At 59.2% G+C, this 20,516-nt stretch overlaps 7 protein-coding genes across 7 annotated transcripts; 3 read left to right on the top strand and 4 right to left on the bottom strand.

Moving 5' to 3' along the window:
- Positions 1 to 169: 169 nt before the first annotated feature.
- On the top strand, positions 170 to 944 carry D7B24_007610 (uncharacterized protein; the record flags this gene model as incomplete). Its single annotated transcript, XM_028641718.1, has 4 exons — positions 170 to 293; positions 365 to 416; positions 546 to 729; positions 795 to 944. 4 exons carry the CDS (start codon positions 170 to 172, stop codon positions 942 to 944), a joined length of 510 nt encoding a protein of 169 aa, XP_028494385.1.
- Positions 945 to 2,232: 1,288 nt separating this feature from the next.
- D7B24_007609 (uncharacterized protein) lies at positions 2,233 to 3,704 on the top strand (the record flags this gene model as incomplete). The annotated part of the gene is made up of 2 exons (XM_028641717.1): positions 2,233 to 2,300; positions 2,363 to 3,704. 2 exons carry the CDS (start codon positions 2,233 to 2,235, stop codon positions 3,702 to 3,704), a joined length of 1,410 nt encoding a protein of 469 aa, XP_028494384.1.
- Positions 3,705 to 4,228: 524 nt separating this feature from the next.
- On the bottom strand, positions 4,229 to 5,419 carry D7B24_007608 (uncharacterized protein; the record flags this gene model as incomplete). The annotated part of the gene is made up of 1 exon (XM_028641716.1): positions 4,229 to 5,419. The coding sequence occupies one exon, from the start codon at positions 5,417 to 5,419 to the stop codon at positions 4,229 to 4,231; it is 1,191 nt and encodes a 396-aa protein (XP_028494383.1).
- A 7,073-nt stretch (positions 5,420 to 12,492) lies between these two features.
- On the bottom strand, positions 12,493 to 14,452 carry D7B24_007607 (uncharacterized protein; the record flags this gene model as incomplete). The annotated part of the gene is made up of 6 exons (XM_028641715.1): positions 12,493 to 13,390; positions 13,444 to 13,608; positions 13,659 to 13,852; positions 13,904 to 13,951; positions 14,002 to 14,094; positions 14,156 to 14,452. The coding sequence occupies 6 exons, from the start codon at positions 14,450 to 14,452 to the stop codon at positions 12,493 to 12,495; spliced, it is 1,695 nt and encodes a 564-aa protein (XP_028494382.1).
- Positions 14,453 to 15,742: 1,290 nt separating this feature from the next.
- Positions 15,743 to 16,983, bottom strand: D7B24_007606 (uncharacterized protein; the record flags this gene model as incomplete). Its single annotated transcript, XM_028641714.1, has 3 exons — positions 15,743 to 15,990; positions 16,045 to 16,777; positions 16,828 to 16,983. The coding sequence occupies 3 exons, from the start codon at positions 16,981 to 16,983 to the stop codon at positions 15,743 to 15,745; spliced, it is 1,137 nt and encodes a 378-aa protein (XP_028494381.1).
- Positions 16,984 to 18,584: 1,601 nt separating this feature from the next.
- D7B24_007605 (uncharacterized protein) lies at positions 18,585 to 19,241 on the top strand (the record flags this gene model as incomplete). The annotated part of the gene is made up of 1 exon (XM_028641713.1): positions 18,585 to 19,241. The coding sequence occupies one exon, from the start codon at positions 18,585 to 18,587 to the stop codon at positions 19,239 to 19,241; it is 657 nt and encodes a 218-aa protein (XP_028494380.1).
- Positions 19,242 to 19,385: 144 nt separating this feature from the next.
- On the bottom strand, positions 19,386 to 20,480 carry D7B24_007604 (uncharacterized protein; the record flags this gene model as incomplete). Its single annotated transcript, XM_028641712.1, has 2 exons — positions 19,386 to 20,266; positions 20,315 to 20,480. The coding sequence occupies 2 exons, from the start codon at positions 20,478 to 20,480 to the stop codon at positions 19,386 to 19,388; spliced, it is 1,047 nt and encodes a 348-aa protein (XP_028494379.1).
- Between the last annotated feature and the right edge of the window lie 36 nt (positions 20,481 to 20,516).

Genomic DNA, 20,516 nt, shown 5'->3' with positions numbered 1-20,516 from the left:
GGTACACCTCAATCGCGCTCCCTTGACGCTCATTCGAGCAGCCTCGAGCATCACGCGAGCCATTGAGCTGACGGCAGCTCCCAGAACACGCTTCCCGCATCGCTACCTTGCACTGCCCCTTCTCGCTCGCCAAGCAGTCTACCCAACAAGGCCAACCCACACCATCACCATGACTGAACCACTCTCCAAGGTCGACTCTGCCGTCGAGGGTCTCTCTGGCTCGCCCCCCAAGGAGAAGGCCAAGCGTAGAGCGAGTTCCCACGTTCCCGGCGTGTACAACATTCTTGACCTCGGTACGTCGTGGGTTCACCGGGGCCGCGCGCCCTTGTCCCGGATGGCCCGGATGGCTGCTAACGTGACGCAGAGGAAGAGAAGACTGAGATTGAGCTTGCGCCAGAGACGCAAAAAACAGGATGGTAAGAAATGACCTGCGTGGTGTGGTCCCCTCCCTCCCGACCGCCATCCATTGAATCGCGCGGCGGCATGCTGGCGCGTGTGCTTTGCGAGGCGAGTGGTTGGCTGATGGTGTTACCCCGCACAAACAGGAAGATCAACACGAGCTCCGGCACTGTCGAGGACAAGGACATCCTCAAGCTGCACCTCACAAAGCCACCAGTCAAGCGGATCGACCTCCACTTCCCACTGGGCATGGAGGTGACGGCAAGGAACCTCAAGGGCGTCACCATCAAGGACGCCATGGACGCTATTCACAAGGCGTACAAGAAGAAGGTGAGCACTTGCCGCGTGACGTGTGCGCACCGACTGCCTCGATCCCCATGACTGACCGGCTCCAGTCGGATGACGAGCTTGACAACCCCTACCTCAAGGGCTTCGAGTGGGACAAGGAGGAGTCGTGGACCCGCCTCGTCGTGCACCTGCAAAAGGACGCCGGCCTGCCAGCGGGCGGCGGCAAGAAGAAGAAGAGCAAGAAGGAGGAGGAGTGAGGAGGCGGTTGTCTCGTTTCCGCTCTCCGTCGCTCCATGGTCGTGGCCTCCTTTTGGCGCGCCCCTCCACCACTCTTGTGCCTGCATGGCTTTTTCTCCCCTCCCCTCCGTTGGCGTGGCTCCTGGGTTCCCTTCTTGGCGCGTGACAGTGGCGATGGCGATGGCGCTGGGTGTTTTGGTTGGGCGGCGATTGCGTGCCCATGATGGCGGCGGAGCACCACTGCCGCTCTCCGCTCTCGGATGACGGCAGGGGCTTCTTGTTCGCATAGGTGTCGTGTGTACGGTATGGACGGTACTGGGAAAGACGAGCGACGGACTCGGCCGTAGGTCACTGTGTCTACGAAGAGAGTATTGGCTCGTCATGCGTCGCGCAACGGCTTGTGATGTCTCTGTGAACTCCCGTCTTGTCCATGCGACGGCGCCGACGCATATGCCACGGCGCCGATGCATATGCCACGGCCGATGCATCATGCCATGTCGCCGAACGTGTAAGCATGTCGTTGAGAAGGTGGACAGGGAGGAGCTCTCCAGCGCGAATGTGGGCATGAGGAGCCCATGTGCTGACCCACCCGGCGACAAGGGTCACGATGCACGGCCGACAAGACGCATCGATAAGCAAGGTGCCAAGAGGTGTCTGCCCATGTGTGGGCGGATGCGTTGGGGATGTATCGATTGATAGCTTGCTGGTTGCCTTTTTGAAATGGTCTGATGCGACCCGTGTAGCCTCCAACACCCGAGGCGATGCAGCAGCGACGGCAAGGCGAGGCCACCATCAGGCTCACGTCACATCAGAGGCTTGTTGCTGACCTGAGGTACGGTAGCAGTGGTAAATAAATACCTGAGGTAGTAGGTAGGCACCCAGGTGTGTCATGGCGGGGTAGCACTCCCTGGACAGAGCCTGCTGAACAGCCCTCACAGAGCCCCTCACAGAGCCCCTCACAGGAGAGCTCTACGTTTATAGGGAGCTCTGCTAGTGGAGCCCCCGCCGCGTCTCGGAATGGGAAGGCCCAAGCAGGTGCTCTCGGCTAGCCACGGTAGGCCGCGCTTTCCCTCCGCCGTTTCGAGTGCGGAACGCAGACGTCGGCTTAACCTGTCGACACAGACACAGGCTTTGAACGTCATGCTACAAGCTGCAACGACAGGAGTATTTGAGTAGTTGAGAGCCATGGAGCTTCCCCTCTTTCGTGGCCGTTTCTTCGCTGCTGCTGGCATCCAGTGACCGGGCCATCACTCATCTCCATACACTCATCTCCATACACACACACACACACACATACAGCTGCCCACCATGCCTGTCACCACGTTTGACGTCCCAGAGAAGTACCGATACCAGGTCGGCTTCGACGCCCATCTCGAGTAAGCAATCCGTCCCCACGCCATGAAACCATGCCGGGAGACCATGTGACTGAGGCGTCCAGGTCGGAGGCCATCCCAGACTCTCTTCCCATCGGCCAGAACGCACCACAAAAAGCCCCGCACGGCCTCTACGCCGAGAAGCTCTCGGGCACTGCCTTCACAACACCTCGCCACGAGAACCGCCAGGCTTGGCTCTACCGCATCCTGCCGTCCTGCGCACACCCTCCCTTTGGCCCGGCGAACCCGTCACCAGACAGCGACGTCAACGAGCGCACCAACACGTCGAAGCTCCACTACATCCCCAACCAGCTGCGATGGGACCCCTTCGAGCACGACGCCACCCAGGCGCTCGATTTCGTCTCGGGCCAGCGCCTCGTCGCCGGTGCTGGCGAACCGACATTGAAACAGGGCATCGGCATGTACATCTACGCGGCGGGCAAGAGCATGGCCGACGAGACGGCCTTCTACTCGGCCGATGGCGATCTCCTCATCGTGCCGCAGGAGGGGACCCTCGACATCCGCACCGAGCTCGGCTACCTGCTCGTCCGCCCCATGGAGATTGCCGTGATCCCCCGCGGCATTAAGTACCACGTCGCCCTGCCCGACGGCCCAGCCCGCGGCTACGCCCTCGAGCTGTACCAGGGCCACTTCCACCTCCCCGAGCTCGGCCCCATCGGCACCAACGGCCTCGCCAACGCCCGCGACTTCCAGGCCCCGCGCGCCGCCTTCTCCGAGCACCACGGCGCCACCGCCCACGAGGGCCCCGGCGCCTACACCGTCACGGTCAAATTCAACAACGACTTCTTCCAGACGACCCAGCCGCACACGCCCTTTGACGTCGTCGCCTGGCACGGAAACTACTACCCCGTCAAGTACGACCTCGGCCGCTTCAACACCATCGGCTCCATCTCCTACGACCACCCGGACCCCTCCATCTTCACCGTCCTCTCCGCCCCCTCGGGCGTCCCCGGCACCGCCATTGCCGATTTCGTCATCTTCCCGCCGCGCTGGCTCGTCGCCGAGGACACCTTCCGCCCGCCCTACTACCACCGCAACACCATGAGCGAGTTCATGGGCCTCATCGCCGGCGGCTACGACGCCAAGCGCGGCGGACGCGGCGGCTTCGTCCCCGGCGGCGCGAGCCTGCACAACACGATGAGCGGCCACGGCCCCGATGCCGAGAGCGGCGAGGCCGCGCGCGCCGCTGAGCTGCGGCCCGCCAAGGTCGGCGACGGCAGCTGCGCCTTCATGTTTGAGACCTGCGCCATGGTCGGCGTCACCGAGTGGGGGCTGCGCACCTGCAAGAGGGTCCAGGCGGGCTATGCGGAGGAGAGCTGGGGCGGCGTGCCCGTGCATTGGAAGCGGCCTGACGGGGTGCGGGCCGAGGGGCATCTTGTGAGGTGAGGTCCTGTGCCTGTCTGTCGTTTGTGGGTCCGGAGTCTACGTCTTGGAGGAGCATGAAGCGCGTCAGTCAACCGTGCGGTGCGACACGGCAGCGAAGGAGCGCCTTCGCATTCGACGTTGGAAGCATGGCGCACCATTTCGGAATCCTCTTGACACGCGACCGTTGGTTCCACTGTATCGTGACATGCTCGAGCCTCTCATGGTCGCGCTGGGCGTCCTCTTGCTCTGTAGTGGGCCTGGTTGCAACTTGCATCTGCACTCTCGCGGCCCTCAACCTGCGTGAGCTCTGCCATCATGGCCCTCAACCTGCGTGAGCTCGGCCATCATGGCCCTCAACCTGCGTGAGCTCTGCCATCATGGGATGCCTCGGAAACCGAATGATGGTATTTTAAAGCATAACTATGTGAACAAAATACGAAATCTGACTCATCCCTGGACGTCCCGATGCACATGTCCGCTCCCATACGCGAAGAAGTCCAACTCGCCGTAACTCCAGCCCGCTCCCAGCACCCACGAGGCACCGTCTACGTGCGCTTCCGCACCGCCGACGGCGTGACCCAGAAATAGAAGCGGAAAAAGTTGAGAAAGGCCAGCCCCGTATACGTGACGGGCACGTACCGCGCGCCGCGCCGAATCCACCACAAGGCCACGACCGCCGCCCACCGCGCGCTGACGAGCGCCGGGCCCATGGCGGACGAAAACGCCGCCGGCACGACGTGGCGGTACGTAAAGTCGTCGTCGTCACAGTAGGCGCGCGCGCACCGCGCAAAGGCGCGCTTCGCGTCGGTGTACGCGCGCATGTCCTCGGTCCACGCCCCGTGCAGCTCGGCCTCGCTGCCGACGTACCACACCTCGGGCCGCAGCAGCGACGACGACGGCGCCGGCACGCGCGCGCGCCGAAAGGCCTCGATGATGGCGACGGCGCTGTCGCAGTTGGCGCGCTGGGCGTCGGCGCCCTTGGCGCCGTGCGCGAGGACCAGAATGTCCGTCGTCCGCAGCAGCGGCTCGAGCGCGCTGTAGTCGTCGTAGGTCCAGTCGAGGCCGAACCGCGCCGTCCGCACCGTCGCGCCCTTCTCGCGGCCGAGCTCGTCGGCCAGCGCCCGGCCGAGGGCGCCGCGCGCGCCGGTGATGGTGATGCGGCGGCCGTGCAGCGTCGTCGCCGTGCCGAGGAGCCAGTCGACGAGGCGAACCATCGAGCCGAAGTAGCCCTGCGGGTCGACGTGGTGGAGGGCGTGGTACTCGGGGCCGACGAGGACCGCGTGGGGGTCCTTCGGCAGCCGCGTGTAGGCGATGTGGTTCGAGTCGCGCCCCTCGTGCCAGGCCACCACGCCGGAGCGGATCGTGAGGAAGACGAGCACGAGGTGGAGATCCCGGTGCTGGAGCGGCGGGTGCGGGACGAGCACGTGCGTGAGCTGCCAGCTCAGCAGGCTGCCGACGGCTTGGCACACGAGCTCGAGCGGCAGGTGGAGCAGCAGGTTCTGTTTGTTGAAGCCCGGGTTGAAGTGCAGCCGTCTGTCGAAGTACTGGTGGTGCGCGATGTGGCTGCGTGCCAGCCAGCGGAGGAGCGGGTTCCTCGAGCGGCCGGAGTGATGGGCCAGGCAGTGGACGAGGTCGAAGAACACGGAGCCGACGACGACGTGGAGCGCTGACGAAGCAACGCAGTAGGCCAGGGCCGAGGGCCCCAGGGAAGTGAACGACGTGTCGAGAGAGACCATTGTGAAGCGTGAAGCGCGATCAGCAGGCGACGGCATGGGGGTCCATCGATCGGACTGCTCGGCAGCCAAGAGGGTTTCGCGAAGTCTTATACATCAAAGGAACCACATATAGCATCACCAATAATCCCCTGCCAAGCGTCTTCTGAAGAGGTCCATACGACGCGGCTCTTGGCCAGATCAAGGTGGACGTCCAGGCAGCCGCCCGAGGGCAGTAAAATGCGATGGAGAAACGTGCTCAGCGCGCGCTGTGCGTCGGACTTTTCGTACCATCAGAGACGAGACGGACCGAGTCTGCCTCGGTTTGCTGTGCTACGGGCAGACTCTCTCGCCTTTCGCTGGCGGCTCAGAACGTCGATCGTGTCCAGGCACCAGCGATGGTACCTGGTGCGCCTCGTCGCTCCACTTGTGCCTTGCAGAGACCCTGATGCAGGGTCTTCCTCATTTCAAGGTAGGCAGCTGTTATTTTGCTGCGCCGGTATGGAGCCATCTTGACACACCATGACTCTCCAGATGCCTAGGTAGGTAAGGTAAGGTGAGGTGAGGTAGGGACCTTGCATTGTTTGCACGGCGTGTCCCCACTTGGCCATTTCTTCGTCGTTAGGCACCCGAATTCTTCAAACGCCGTGCGCTGAACCGGGACGATTCAGTCGGATCCGACCATCGGATTCGATACCGCCTCCGAAGCGAGGTTGGCCCTTTGTTTACGGCGCACGATTCAAGACAACCCTATCCCTTGCAGGAACCGGGCCGGAAGGACCAGGGAGAAGGGACCAAGTCGTTTTATCACCTATAGTCCATGATGCGTAAACCGGGGAGGATGGATCGCCTGGCAGGGAAAGTTCAACGTATACATACGGCCAAGCCATCACGGAAAGCATCACTCAAGTAAGGCGCCATGCCGCAGGTACCGCAGCGCACCAAAGCTCAGGCGCCCCTGGACAACAAGACCACATCTTGGCTCGTGCGGACCAAGAGCGGGAAGGCGGCTGTGGGCTTGCTCAGCATGAAGCATCTCCATGCGAACGCGAGACGCCCAGCACCCAGCTCCCCGCAAGGCAGAACAGGCTCGGATCGGGTCTTGAGGCTCGTAAACGAACCCTTCGCTTTCCTCGGGTTAGGATACCGGTAGAGGCAAGGTACCTCTGTGGGGGTCCGGAATCACGGTGGAGCCGCCGGAGGCCCCCTTTCTTCGAGCCCCACAAGGCGACCGGGATGGGGGCGACTATCGAAACCCACGGGAGCGAGGACCGAAAGCGAGGAAACCTGGGAAAACGCCTGAGACGAACCCGAGCGACACCGGCTGCAGACGCGAGCAGCCAAACAGAGAGCAGCAGCTACCAACTGGGTGCGTGATGCTCGAGACATGGTCCAGCTGGGCTGTCAGAGGCCAGACTGGCAAGACACGATGAATGCGCCAGTAGGCCTTATTCTATGACGCTGGTGTGGAATCAGTGATCCTTATCCATCTCTGGTGTCGATTACGACGCCACTCATTCTCGACGTTGGACCTTAGCATCAAGCATAAGGGAGAAGAGCCCCCATGCTTAGGAAACGAATATGAGCGCTTGCTTTAGAGCAGAGTAAAGAGCTCTCTCATATGTGGTCCGTGCCTCCGGCAATAGAGTATAGGTAGGGGGTCGGACTACATCTGAAATCTAGCCCTCCGCGGCTTGGAGGGCCCTTCGTAGTCCTTTTATACATGTTCTCGTAACCATTGGCCCCCAATCGGCCCGCTTGTTCGGTGGCTCCGCAGCGCGCGCCTCACAACCCCAGTCTCCATCCTATTGATACAAACGACGCCAAGTGACCCAGCACTCAAATTGATCATTCTGCATGCTGTTTCCCTCGGTCAGACTGCTTCACGCTGCCATTCTTTCCAAGCGGCGATATCACCGAGCCGAATGTTACGGTGCGGAGACCTCGACCATCAGACCAGAGCGGATCGACTGAAAGGTCCATAGCAAGTCTCGTTAAACATGGCGGGGACGTCGGCCCTCTCTCATCTCCAGCGGTCGAGCGCAAATAGAGTCCACAGCCGAGCCTTTTGCATCGCAACGTCTTCTCTGCATGGCCATGTCGCTTCAGTGAGACAGCGAACAGAGAGGCCGCAGGCGTCGTTGTGCTCGATCGAGCAATTGCTCGGATGCAGAATCGGGAACCGTCAGCAGCCGGACGAATTCCATTCTCAGCCAAGAATCCCCTTGTTGCCAGAACAAGTCAGCCGCTGGCCTCGCGACGTGGGATGACCCAGCTGCAGCTACACGCACCATGATTTGCACGAGCCATGGTTTGGCCATGCCAAGCGCGGCGCCCATCCATTGTTGGGCGACATGCAGATCTTCGACCTTGTACTAGTAGTAGGTTGTCGTCGACAGGGACCTGGAGGCGAACGCATCAGTACCCATTTCGATCAGATCGTGCCATGCCGTCGTGCTGTGTTTCCCTGTCTCGCTCCGCACCATTGTCAAACACGAGAGGCAGGCAATAGGTATCCCTCTGAGGTCAGCTTGGTGCAAAACGCTACGTTTCAATGTGCTGCCGAGATGAAAGCATTGCATGTCATACATTTTGAAGTCACCTTGTCGTTGTTGATTGTTGAGAAGAACGCAGATAAGCAGGCGAAGACGGGATTACACTTTGCATCAGGGTGCTGACCACAATACCGGCAGCCAGTCTCCCTAGATAGTATTGTTCATGTGCAAGATCTTAGAAGCTAACTTGGAAGCCTTCCTGGGCCAACTCGTGAAGAAAAACCGAGACCCATAGCAACAACATGGCCACAAAAGTGATGCCTGGCCAGGATGAGTCTTCGTCAATGAAGCCGACGATATTTTCCCCTCGCATCCCAACCATCGACATGCCGTCTTCCTTCAGCGTGTCTATCTTGACGCATGCTCTTTCACGCTCCGCATAGATTCTTTCCCACCGCTCATCTTCGGCGTTGTCCAGGTAGGCATGGAGAGCACGCATATTGTGGGGTTGGGCATGGGTTATGAAGTCGCGCAACTTCCAGCCTTGAATCCCGGCACGAACTGAGCCGTCTTCGTGGCGTGGAAGTCTAAGTTGCAAGTGTGTCTGGTTTTCACAGTGGATCTCTTTCATCATGTCCACGTTCGTCTCCTGCCAGAAGGGGAACAGGTTCATTCGTTCCAAAACTACCAGGCCCTCGCTGTCTATGCATGAAATGATCAGGGAAGCTTTGTAACACGTACTTGGAGCACTCATCAAGCGGCTGAATGACGAGCCTTCAATATTGATGGCCAAGTCAAGAGCAGTTGTAGCAATTCCGTGCTTGAAGAAAAGTTCGAGTGTATCCCACGGCTCTTCCGTGTGGACGTTGGACAGGCAGTCATATATCGCTTTGACGATTAAGAGATGCCAAAGAAAATGTACGGTCCCCTCTCCAATGATCCCGTCGCTGCAGATGAACCCTGCGTGGGACCGCAGGGACGGAGAGGCACCCCTTATTAGAACCTCAGCTGTTGCGAGCAATCTCTCCTCTTTTGAGCTTTCAACTAACAAATCCCGTACGATATCAAGCGAATTACGGCTGAAGATGGCAAATATCCCCATGAACAATCCTTGGTTTAATTCAAAGACGGATATTTGCGAAGATGGACGTTGCTTCCGGAGCCTCCACTTGACATATGCCACTTTGCCATAAGCCGCGGCCATTACAATAGCCGATGATGTCTCAGTAGATTGAATGTAGCGTGCCACGTCCATGTTGGCGACCTTTATTTCTTCACTAATTCTTACCATTTCCTTGGCCAATGGGCGTTTTGCCTTCCACAGACGGTCGAGGGCAGCTGAACAGGAATCGATGTTTCCAAATGCCTTAGATCGAGAAGAGTTGATTCCCGTTTCTCGTTCAAGGCCCATCAGGGCAAAAAAGTCAGTCAAGAAACTGGGTCCCATATTTCCGGCTCTTGTAAACAGGGAAATTTCCCTCTGGGAGTACCGATGTAGATGACGGTCGAAGTGAACCAGGGATCGAAGTATCCAACTGAGTGCCATGAGTACACTATCATCTGTGATATTGTGACCCTGGTTCTCGCAGCTTTTCTCGAGTCTTGTTGATAAAAACTCTGGTATTGAGCGATGATTGAATTGAATTTCCTTGGAATGATTTTGGCCATCAGAGTGTGTGCCAATGCAGGAAACGAGGCCATTAGTGCAGCTCACAATGTTCGTCGTGTGACGGTCGAGCCAGGCATTAACGTCATCAGGCAGCACAAAGCTCGACGTCAAATCGTCAGGAAGCTCTGCTGAGATGCGCAACCCTTCGAATAAGACGGCGATGTCGAGGGAGAAAAGACGCGTGACACGGGGGCGGGTGTATCTTCCTGAGAGTAGATAGCCTTTCCAACGGAGTACAATTGCTAATAGTAGGTGCGCCTTGTATTGTTGTTCGGGCTTGATGTTGTCGAGTATGGAATCTAAAAACGCTTCCATCTTCTTTGGTGTCTCCTCGACGATGTTGAGTACCCTTGGTATCGAAAAGTCATCATCAAGGGCCGTGTGGATCCTCGGCAGGACTAATGTCGCCCAGAGAAAAACTCCCTCAGCCTGGTCTGCAACTTTGTCGATCAATTCGCGGCAACTCTTGCCTTCAACAAACTGAAGCTTGAGGAATCGCTTGTTCTTCACCAGGCTGCTCGTAACATGTTGTTTAATATCTCGGTATGTAAAGTCTTGGATCCTAATCCGATGGTGTTTGTCTGCCATGTCTGAGAAATCTTGGTATTCTCGACTGGCGACGCAAATTTTCATACTTCCCTGTGAAACTTCAACCCACTCCTGAAGCAGGGTTGCTAGTTGTCCGAGGGCCATATCTTCGCTAGTATTGTCATATTCGTCGAGGCCGTCAATGAAGAAGCAAAACTTGGGATGATCGGGCCCTTGATGCGTGATGAGTCTTTGGAAGCCTTCCATAATGGCATCATGTCCGATAGGTACATAAATCGCTGTCTTCGAAAGCCAGTCGAGATGATGGCTTTCTGGGTCCCAATGTCCAGGGAAGGCTACTTCTGCGAGAGGAGGAAAGCTCTCGATGATATCGTACACGAGACTAATCACCAATCCTATGATGGTCTTTTGCAGCATTGATCCTGGCTTCCAGAAGAAGTACGATGCTAGACAAAGGGGCTTGTCGCCGGCCCAGTAGCTCAGGCAGCTCTTCGTGTCAGCATTGTAGACAACGGACTTCATCAACGTGGACTTTCCGGACCCAGGTTTGCCTTGGAAGTGGTAGAACCCGCTACCCTCGCGGAGCCAGCTGACAAATGTCGCGTGACATTTTGCCCGAGTTCCCGGGCGATCTGTTGCAGACGAAGCAAAGACCCAGTTCAGAGTGGAACTTGTTGCTCGCACCATAGCGTTGAGGCGAGAACCTCTCGTCGCGTCTTGCTGTCGCAGGCTCGCGAGAACCCCTTGCTGGTACATGTGCTCAAGAAGGCGAGGGAACCCCTTTTGTACAGCTTGAAAAGTCTCGATGCTGCTGGCCAGCTCGTGAGATGTGGACGACGTCAGAAGCTTCTGCAGCTGATCCTCGATACGTTTCAGGGTTTTCAGGTTGGACTTCGTGTTGCCTTGTAACCTTGGAAGATAGCGCAGTATCTGATTGACTTTGAGACTAATTTCAAGAACGCAAATTAGCCTTTGGATTTCTGGCGAGGCGAAGTGACGGATGTACTTTGTACTCAGATCTAAAAGCCGTGAGAGTGTCTGTTTGTGGGATTCCAAGGCGGCCAGCCGTGCCTGAATTTCCTTCCCCAGACGAACGACGCTCCGCATTGCGAGGAGAGTGGGCCATAGGCCTTTCGAGTCTCCCACCTGGCAGAGTCTCAGGGTTTCCAATACTTCCAGGCTCGTCTTGTTGCAATCTTGGACGGCGCGTCGAATCTGCACGTCAATCTGTTGACTTGGATCAGAGGGGGTCGCGTTGTACTCTTCCATTGCGTGATGAGGTCATTGACACTTGTCTCTGCGTCGCTGTGCTCTCGAAGTTGGCCCTTTCCAGATTCACGGAGCTCTTTGCAGGTTTTGAAAGCCTTGATGGCTATTTCGAGAAGCTGCAGAACGTTGCAAACGAGGGACAAGGCCGCTAAAGCCTCCATGATGGTATGAGCGACGGAGGCACAGGCCCGCCTAGCTTGGAATAGGTATGTCCCTTGCTTTACGAAGATGAGAGGAATGGCAGAGTAACGGATCTGCTTAGGTGGAAGTGCTAGAAGAGAAAGAGGGTGAGAAACGAGCGGACGTCGAGGATGGGGTCTGAGGATGCCACGCCCAATCGCTTGCCAGGAAGGCTAGAGGCAACACAGCCACCGGGCGAACCATGAGGCAACCTACCTAAGGCACCTTGGCAAGGTACCTCCCTTCAGGTTGGGAGACCTAGGTAGGGGGATAAGCAGGTGCAGATTCCTGCATCAACTAGAGCGGCCTCGTTGGATGGTTCCCAGCCTGCTTGTGAGGTCGAGGCAGGAGCGTCATAGAGCGCGCCAGAGTACTGACAGGCCGGGCTCAGGCTCGCATCGTCCCCCGACGTGCGAGGATGGTCTTGGAGCATGAGGGCTGAGGTGGCGACGCGAACATGGTTCCTAATTGGCTGGAGAGGACTTCTGAGTGTTGGGAGTATTTGGCGTCAGCTGTGAGGCAGCCAGCTACCTACCCACCTAAGGTCCATCGGGTTTTGATGGAGGGCCTGCGTTTTCGTGATTGAGGAATGCACGACGAGTAGAATTGGAGCGCGAAATTCGTAGTGAGGAGTTCAATTCATTCTTGGAGCCGCATGGACGATGGGTAGTGATGAAAAGATGGCATTTTCAAGAGGTATCGACCTGAGGCAGGTGCCTGCTACGTGGTTTTGTGAACGTGGCAGCCTCGTATTGTGAACGTGGCAGTACGAGGCTGCCAGACAGCTGAACGCCACTGAGCGCCTTCCCAGCAAGACCTCTTCATGCACCCAGCACCACCAGGCTTCTCTTCCGACATGTTCAAATAATAGGGTGTGTGTGACCCTCTGGCATTTACTTCCTCCATTCCTCTCTCACCGCCCTACGCAAAGGTCCTCAGTGAGAGAATCGGAAATCAAGCCTCTTCATGCCTTCATCCTTGGTGTTCAGCAGGTAGTCGTCCTGCTGCGCCTTCGTCAGCGCGTTCCACCGGGCATCACGCGTCTTGTTCCGCCAGACGTAGAACGCCTTGACGCCATAGAACAGCACAATGTTGAAGCAGCAGATGCCGAGCAGGATCTTGTTGCCCCGGCGGTACAGCGGCTTGTCGTCCTCGCGGTAAATGTTGGACGCCACGATGTTGCCGCTCTGCACAAACATGTTATACAGTGCCGCGCTGACGGCCCGCGTGCGCACCGAGTTGCTGTTCTTGGCGTTCCAGCCGACGAGGATGGCGTGGCAGTACGGGTAGCTCAGCAGGCCCGTCAGCAGCGCGTAGCGCACCCAGGGGCTCGCGTCGGCGCGCAGCGTCACGAGCGGCACGAGCCACGCGAAGATCCAAATGTTCGACGTCGACGACACCATGGCCCGCTCCCGCACGCGCTCCGACACCCACGAGATGATGAGCAGGTTGACGGCGAAGAGGAACTGCGACGGCATCGCCAGCAGGTTCGCCTCGAAGACGGAGAAGCCGAGCTGCCGCAGGATGAACGAGAGGTACGTGTTGGGCGGCGACGGCGGGATGTACGTCGTCAGCCCGATGAGGTACAGCGGCCACTGCTCCCAGTCGCTGACGGCGAGCCAGAGCTTCTTGCCGCCCACCGCCTGCCGGTTGTTCATGTCGCCCTTGCTCGGGTCGTCGCGCAGCAGCCGGTTGACGAGGATGAGCTCCTCGCGCTCAGTGAACCAGCCCTTCTGGCCGCGGAACCAGTTGGCCGTCTGGCACGGTCCAGGTGGCATGAGGCCCCACGCGAAGACGCCGACGATGATGGTGAAGATGGCCTCTAGGAGAAAGCTGGCAGTCTGTTAGTATGTTGCCGGGACACGCCATCGTTGCAGAGTACGTACAGCCAGCGCCATCCAGCCCAGCCATTGACGCCTCGCATCTGCAGGACACCAGCGGCCACCAGAGAACCGACAATGTTCGACGTGCTGAGGGCTGTCCAGAACCACGCCAGCCTCACGGGAAGCTCATTCGACTTGTAAAAGTAGGTCAAGTACAGTACAACATCCCTGCGAGGGTCAGCAATAGTGCCAGAAAGATATGTACAATGGCGACGTACGGAATGAATCCGCCCATCAGCAGGCCAAGCAGAGCCTTGATGGCGTAAAAGCCGGCGCGGTTGGTCAGGAACGCCTGTGAGCCCGCAACGATGGACCAAGACACAATCAGGAAGGGAATCCACCTGTCAGCACCGAGCTTCTTGCTGATGAGGCCGCTTGGCAGTTCGGCCGAGAGAAACGACACGAGGAAAATCTACGCAGCATTAGCCGTGTTCTTCTCGATGACTGAAATCATGACACTGACAGTTTGGCCATAGTTGAAGTCGTTTGTGTCCATGCCCAGCTCGGGCAACTACACCACATATTAGCACGTGCATGCGCATCACGCTGTATTGTACGAACCATGTTGTCGGAAATGGCACGATTAATGTTCTTTCGGTGGAGATCGAGCGCCACGAACATGATCCATGCCCACAGCAAGATGCGCCAATCAATCTGCGTCTGTCAGCCATTGTCCGCCCGGCAGATCATCCCAATCGGGCTGTAGCGATCTCACCTTCTTCACCAGCTTCTTCTCTTCTTCGGCAGTCCACTCCAGCGTGGGGTCGAAACGGTGCCGGTTCTCGTACCCCGCCTGCTCGTAGACCTTGCGCCAGTAGTCCGCAACCGAAGGGTCGGAGAAAACGTGGTCTTCGGTCGATCCGTAGTGGCCCTTCCTGGCGGGTCTGCTCTCCTCATCGGTGATGGAATCGGCAGGGCTGGAGCCCAGCTTGTCGTCCTGCGTCTCCTCGAGACGTCGCTTCTCCGTAGGGCTGTCTTGGAAGGGACCCCCAGCCGGAGAAATGCCAGCCATGGCAGTTCAGTAATCCGTGATCACGCCGTTGAGACTGGTCGAAAGGGGGGCAGCGGCAGTGCTTTCAAGCGTTCGCTAAGACAACGAATACGTAAGACAATGGTGCTGATTCGACGCCCAGATCGGGTTGCTCAGATCAGGATCCGATGGACGAGACATCTCCGCGGGCATGCGTGCGCCGCACGTGCTTTATACTCTGAGGCTCAACGACCACGAGGCCGATCCACGGTCCTTGATGCCATGAACATCGAGCACGCAAGAACCCATGCGAGACGGCAATATCTTTGACATCGCTCGGGCTGCCATTGGCGAGAATGTGGTCTATCTATGGCGTCATACGCAGAAAAATGATGCCGGGACAATGGCCTCGAGGTGATCGGCCTGGGGGAAGGCATGGTAGACGGCGTGGGGGCATCCGTCTGGGTTGTGTGCCGGTGCTGAAAGCCCTTTGGGCTCCAGATCTGTTGCAACAATCTGCAACATACGGAGAGATTGTCGGACCATCACCGACATGACGACTTGTTCAGACGAGTCATTACGAATTGGCACCACTCGATTGGGGGGGGGGGGGAGCCTCCAACGACACCCATGGGCAATGGACCGCTACCGGACGCACACTGCAACTCGCACGCAAAGGTTACTAAAAGAAGTCGCCAAGAGCGTCAGCCCCATCACTAATATGTACTCATCACTAACATGTACAACAACCAGAGGCTCGAGAAGATGAATGGCTTGCGGGTGGCCATCGGAGAGGAGTCCCCGCAAACGCGTCGCGGCATTGTGTGGGAGCATATGGCGTGACCGCGACCATGGGATTGCGACACGCTTATCACGGCGCCAACTGCCAATTGAACCGGCCTCGCTGCAGGCGGCCCACTGTCCTGGGAACGTTGCGACGGGGGGGGTGAATGACCGATCGAACGCAAGGAAATGCTAGGATACGTGCTCTTCCATGCAGGGACGAAGCGAACATGTCGGGCCTCGGGCTTCGTCTGCTTTCGGGAAGCCGAGCGACTGGCTGGGCGTTGTGACGGCTTCACTGCGATGTTCGAAGCGCGATCGCATGTAGGTTGAAAGGGCCGAGACTTCTGGATGGCGTTCACAGGGAGGGCACATTGGGTGCCATGAAACGTTTCCACCACCTTGGGACCTTGATGTGACTGCCTCGTGGCTTGATTCCTCACGAGCTGAACAGATGACGATCACTTTCTGCGCTTTGCGAGGCACATTGGTGTACAGTGGCACAATCTTTGTTGCTAAGCTAAGGTATCACACAAACGACAAACAAGCTCACGCCGCGTAGGGCGTCTCAAACGGTCGCTCGGCCTGGGGCGTAATGCGCGCCAGGTGCCTGCGGTCGCCGTCCTTCCAGTCCACGAGAGCAGAGTGCTGGGTCACACGGTTGTCCCACACGACAACAGTGCCGGCCTCCCACTTGACGCGCGCCTGAATGTCCGCGCTCCACGCGATATGTTCGTAGAGGAACTTGAGCAGCGCATCAGACTCCTCCTTCTTGAGGCCGACGATATCGCGGGTGACTGGGACCGTTAGCACTCATTTCTTCTAGAATCAGGACAGGAGAGTGCACGTACACTGCGGGTTGACGTAGATGGCCTTCTCGCCGGTCGCAGGGTGTGTCCTGACAATAGGGTGCTCGTTGGCGACGGGCTCCCTCCTCTTGATGCTGCCCTTGCGGACGGAGGCCTCGACCTGCTCGAACCCAGAGTGCACGGCCTTGAGCCCGTGCAGCCTCTCTCTGAACAGCGGGCTCAGCCGCCTGTAGGCCTCGACGCCATCGGCGAAGAGCGTGTCGCCGCCGACGGCCGGCACGTCGAGGATGTAGAGGAAGGTGGTGCCGGGCGGCTGCTGCTCGTACGAGACGTCCGAGTGCCAGGCGACGCTCGACGTGCGCGTCGCGAAGAAGCTCTCGGCCGACCTGTCGTTGGCTCCGCGGTGCACGAGGTGGACTTCGGGGAACCCCTCGGGCGAGCCAGAGGTGGGGTGGATGTGGTGGCGGCCAAAGTAGCTGCCGAAATCGAGGGCCTCGCCGATGGGCAGGTCGGCAAAATCCTGGGCGCGGAAGGCGACGACCTTGCGCTGGGCGACGAAGAGGGCGAGCTCGTCGCGGCCGGCGGGCGTCAGGCTGCTCAGCTGGATGCCCTTGACCTCGGAGCCGATCGTTGGTGTCAGGTGGTTGACTTGGGTGCCCGTCGGCAGCAGGTTCGGGAAGCTGGGGTCGGCGTCCTTGCCGTGCTCCTTGTGCTCGAAGGGCGCCAGCGGGGGGTACTTTTGCTCGGGGTTCCACGTCGGCAGGTAGTGGGGGTACTATCTTGACGTCAGTATGTTGAGGAAGTATATCGCAATTGGCGGCTTACCTTGGCCGCCTTGAAGCCGTCGCCGCCCTTGGTCTCCGTCTCCTTCTGGTAGTTGGTCGGGGACAGCTCCTTGTATGGACCCGTCGCCGAGGCGTTGAGCCGGAAGCGCTGGGTCAGGGGCTCCGCCGTGACCGTCTCTGTTGCGGAGGGGGCCATGTTGAGTGATGCAGCTGTCAAGATGTATGACACGGTAAGTTTGATGACAAGCCGTATACTCGACGCACCTACGGCTTGATTTGGTGCCTGTCCGAGCACGCAGCATTACCACAGTCAACTTATATAGGCATGCGAGTTCTCGACCCGATCACGGGGCCGCATCTTTGTCGGCTCGACGCGGGGTCACGGATGACATGCTCGCGGCGCGCGATGGCGTTGGCTCACAGCGTCCCCAGTGATGATACATGCATTCGCCGACTGACTGGGCGAAACTGACCACGGATGGATCCTCCCTTTCTCGATGGGCTCGCGAATGGTCGTGGTAGGTGTGTGTGCCAGTATACTGCTGTGCCATGACGCATTCCGACTCTCGTCTGATGGGATGGTGGTCGGACTGCTTGCCCCCCTCCTTCGGTTGTCGCGGACGGCACCCCATCGGGCATGGTGAGGTATGGCGCGATATCCCGTGAATGAAGAGGCGGCGTGTGAGCTGTGGATGTGGCCATGTTGCTGTGTGGTGGGCGATCACGCCATGGGGGGTCTTTCGTAAGCTTTCCCCGCATCGAGTGAGGTCGGAGGAGGTCCGATGTGGTTTCGTGTTGCTGTGTGGGTTGAATGGCAGATTTCGGTGGCGATGCGATGGCTGGATGTACTTCAGGATGGCTCAAAGTTGACGAGAACCTCCGAAGAGGAGACACCAGGCCATCCAAGTCCGACGGCCTCAGGCTCGCCGCCAAGACGAAGCCAGTCTGGTGATCATCGTGCTAGTACCATGTTCACGAAAAAGCCCAGCACGCCATTCTGCAGCATAGCCTCCCTCACTTGCCGTGGACGCCATCCTCCATTTGTTCGGGATTTGAAGAAGGCTGCCGAGCCGAGACCGGCGCGGGATGCCCGATGGGGGACGCCAGAGCATGGACCCCGTCAGGTCCATGGCGAGGTCATGTCCTGATCGGGTGTTGGACGGGGTGGGGTTCCGATCGTGAGGTCCGGGCCGGCTGCGGGTGCGCTCTCTTCGAGGTGGTTAGGTGTGCGAGGATGTGAAGCATGTCGACTGCGTCGGGACGGTTCCTAGACGCTGAGACGACTGGCTGTCGGTGACAGGGCCATACAATCATTCGTTCTATTTCCAGGTAAGTTGCAATCTCCACTGATCAGTTGAGATGGAGGAGGGTCATTGTAGGCTCGGCGATGGAAAGCTGAGCACTGAAAATCTGTCATTGAGGCCGTCCTCATTCTCAACCCCGCTTTCGGCCATCGACTCGACCTCCCTTGCGTGAAGGTATCAGCACGACGGCTCCAGGGTGGCAGTCCGGCATCACGGAATCCTCGGCGGCCTACCCTGTCGCGTGCAGCACATCCTGGCACGCAGGCGAGATAAGGTTCTGCCGATGAAATGAGGTCGGCGAGCAGCAACAGGTGGACGTCCGTGCTTCTCTGCTTCGTCATCTCATCCGTCATCTCATCTGTCATCGCAGCAGCTTCTCGCAACAGCTTCTCGCGACAGCTTCATCGCCTCTGACATTCATGACAGAAGCACGTCACAGAAGCACATCACAGCACACCACACCGCAGTACATCTCGGCACACCGCACCACATCATGGCCCCCTTCGCCCTGGGCCAGGCCCCCAAGATCGTGCCGACGCTACCCCCCCCGACGCTGCCGCCGAGCGCCCTGCCCAGCTTCACCGTCATCTGCTCCACCACCATCGCAGCGCCGCCGCTCGCCGTCCTCGCCAAGCTCCTCGACACGACGACCTGGCCGGCGTGGAACGCCTTCTGCAAGTCCGCCACGGTGACCCACGCGCCGGCCGCCGCCGACGTCGCGCCCCTCAACGCGCCCGAGCTGCAGGCCCTCGCCGTCGGCCGGCCGGGGTACCTGTACCCGGGGGTGCGGGCGACGTTTGCGGCGTACATGACGCCCGACGCCGCGGCGCCGAACCGGCCGCGCGAGGTTGTCACGGCGCTCGAGGCGTTTGAGCGCGAAGGCGACGGGCGCAAGGGGTACCGCGTCGCGTGGCGGTTCGAGAGCCTGCCGCACGTCGTGCTGCACGCCGAGCGGGTACAGGAGCTCTTCGAGGTCGTGGGCGAGGACGGCGTTGTCGTCGCGACCGAGTACTACAACTGGGAAACGTTTGGCGGGCTCGTGGCGCCCGTGCTGAAGTGGTCGAAGCAGGGCGAGCTGTATGATGGGTTTGCGCGGTGGATGGGCAGTCTGAAGGCTGTGGCCGAAGAGGGCTCGCATGATGGAGCATGATGTGGAGCGTTTGCAGACTGTTGTTGTGTAAGTAGCATAGCCAGGTCGATGCATCGCGTTTTCGGTCCATCATACCATTCATATACAAGTACTGCTACAAACACCTAGTCCCATCAAAATCCCACCAAAATCGTGCCACGTCACTCAAAACCTGAGCTGCGTCTCCCCCCGCTGCCGGCGCCAATAGTTGGTCGACGCGAGAATGTCGGTGCTGCCGGCAAACAGCCAGGCCCACTTGCGCAGAAAGGGCACCGTCGCCTCCCAGCCCATGGGATCCCACGACTCGCCCCAGACAAGGAGGGTCGCAGCGTCCGTGACGGCGACGTCGGCGCCGACGGCCCCCTGCACAATATCGCGGCACAAGTCGTCCTCGTCGATGCTATCCTCGCCAAACAGCATGATGTGACGCAGAAAGTTGGCGCGCAGCGCGGGGAAGGGCAGCAGGTCGATCCAGGGGTGGTGCTCGACACGCGGCTGCAGGGGCACGAGGCACAGGCTCGCGGGGCAGGCGGCGGGCAGGGCGGCGGGGCCGAGGCGCGGGCCGGCCTTGTTGAAGGGTGAGATGGCGTCGTAGTAGAGCCAGGCGCTGTCCATGCCGAGGACGGCGGCGTTGGAGGCGAGGGCGTGCCAGATGTTGAAGCGGATGACGGGCACGAGGTGCAGGGGCAGCGGGGCGTTGCGGGCGTGGTGGTCGCGGGCCTCGACGGCGAACTGGGCGATGAGGTGGCGGTCCCAAGGGCGGCAGAGCGAGTGCGTCTCGGGTGGTAGGGCCTTGGCCGTCTTGTCGCTGGTCCTGTCGCTGGTCCTGTCGCTGGTCCTGTCGCTGGTCTTGTCGATGGTCTTGCCGATGGTCTTGCCGTCACTGTAAGCGAAGCTGTCGTCGAGAGCCCTGTCATCACTGCGAGCTGGGCTGTCCTTGAGAATGCCCTCCACGATACCACCTTCGAGAGCACTGTCGAGAGCACTGCCAAAGTCAGTGTCGAAAGCACGGTCGAACAGGTCTCGTGAGTGGCCGGACGATTGTGCTGCGGCCGTCAGCTGGGGAGCTCGGATGGAAGAAGCAGGACACGCACTGGGTGTCATCGGCAGCTGCCGGTCTGACCATGTAGCCATGAAGACGCCACTGCCGTGGTCCATGTCCCCGTCGCCGTCGTGCTGCCCGTCAAACACATCGACCTCCCATGGCGAAAGTGTCGGCTCATAGTCGGTGGAGGCGCTGGGGGACTGTCGGTGGCTCATGCTCGTTCGTTCGTTCTCTGGCCACGATGCGAGATG

The sequence above is a fragment of the Verticillium nonalfalfae genome (assembly GCF_003724135.2).
Source record: "Verticillium nonalfalfae strain VnAa140/NRRL 66861 chromosome Unknown scaffold_61, whole genome shotgun sequence".
NCBI lineage: Eukaryota > Fungi > Ascomycota > Sordariomycetes > Glomerellales > Plectosphaerellaceae > Verticillium > Verticillium nonalfalfae.
The sequence above is the reverse complement of the archived record's forward strand: the minus strand, read 5'-3'. Positions and strand labels throughout refer to the sequence as shown.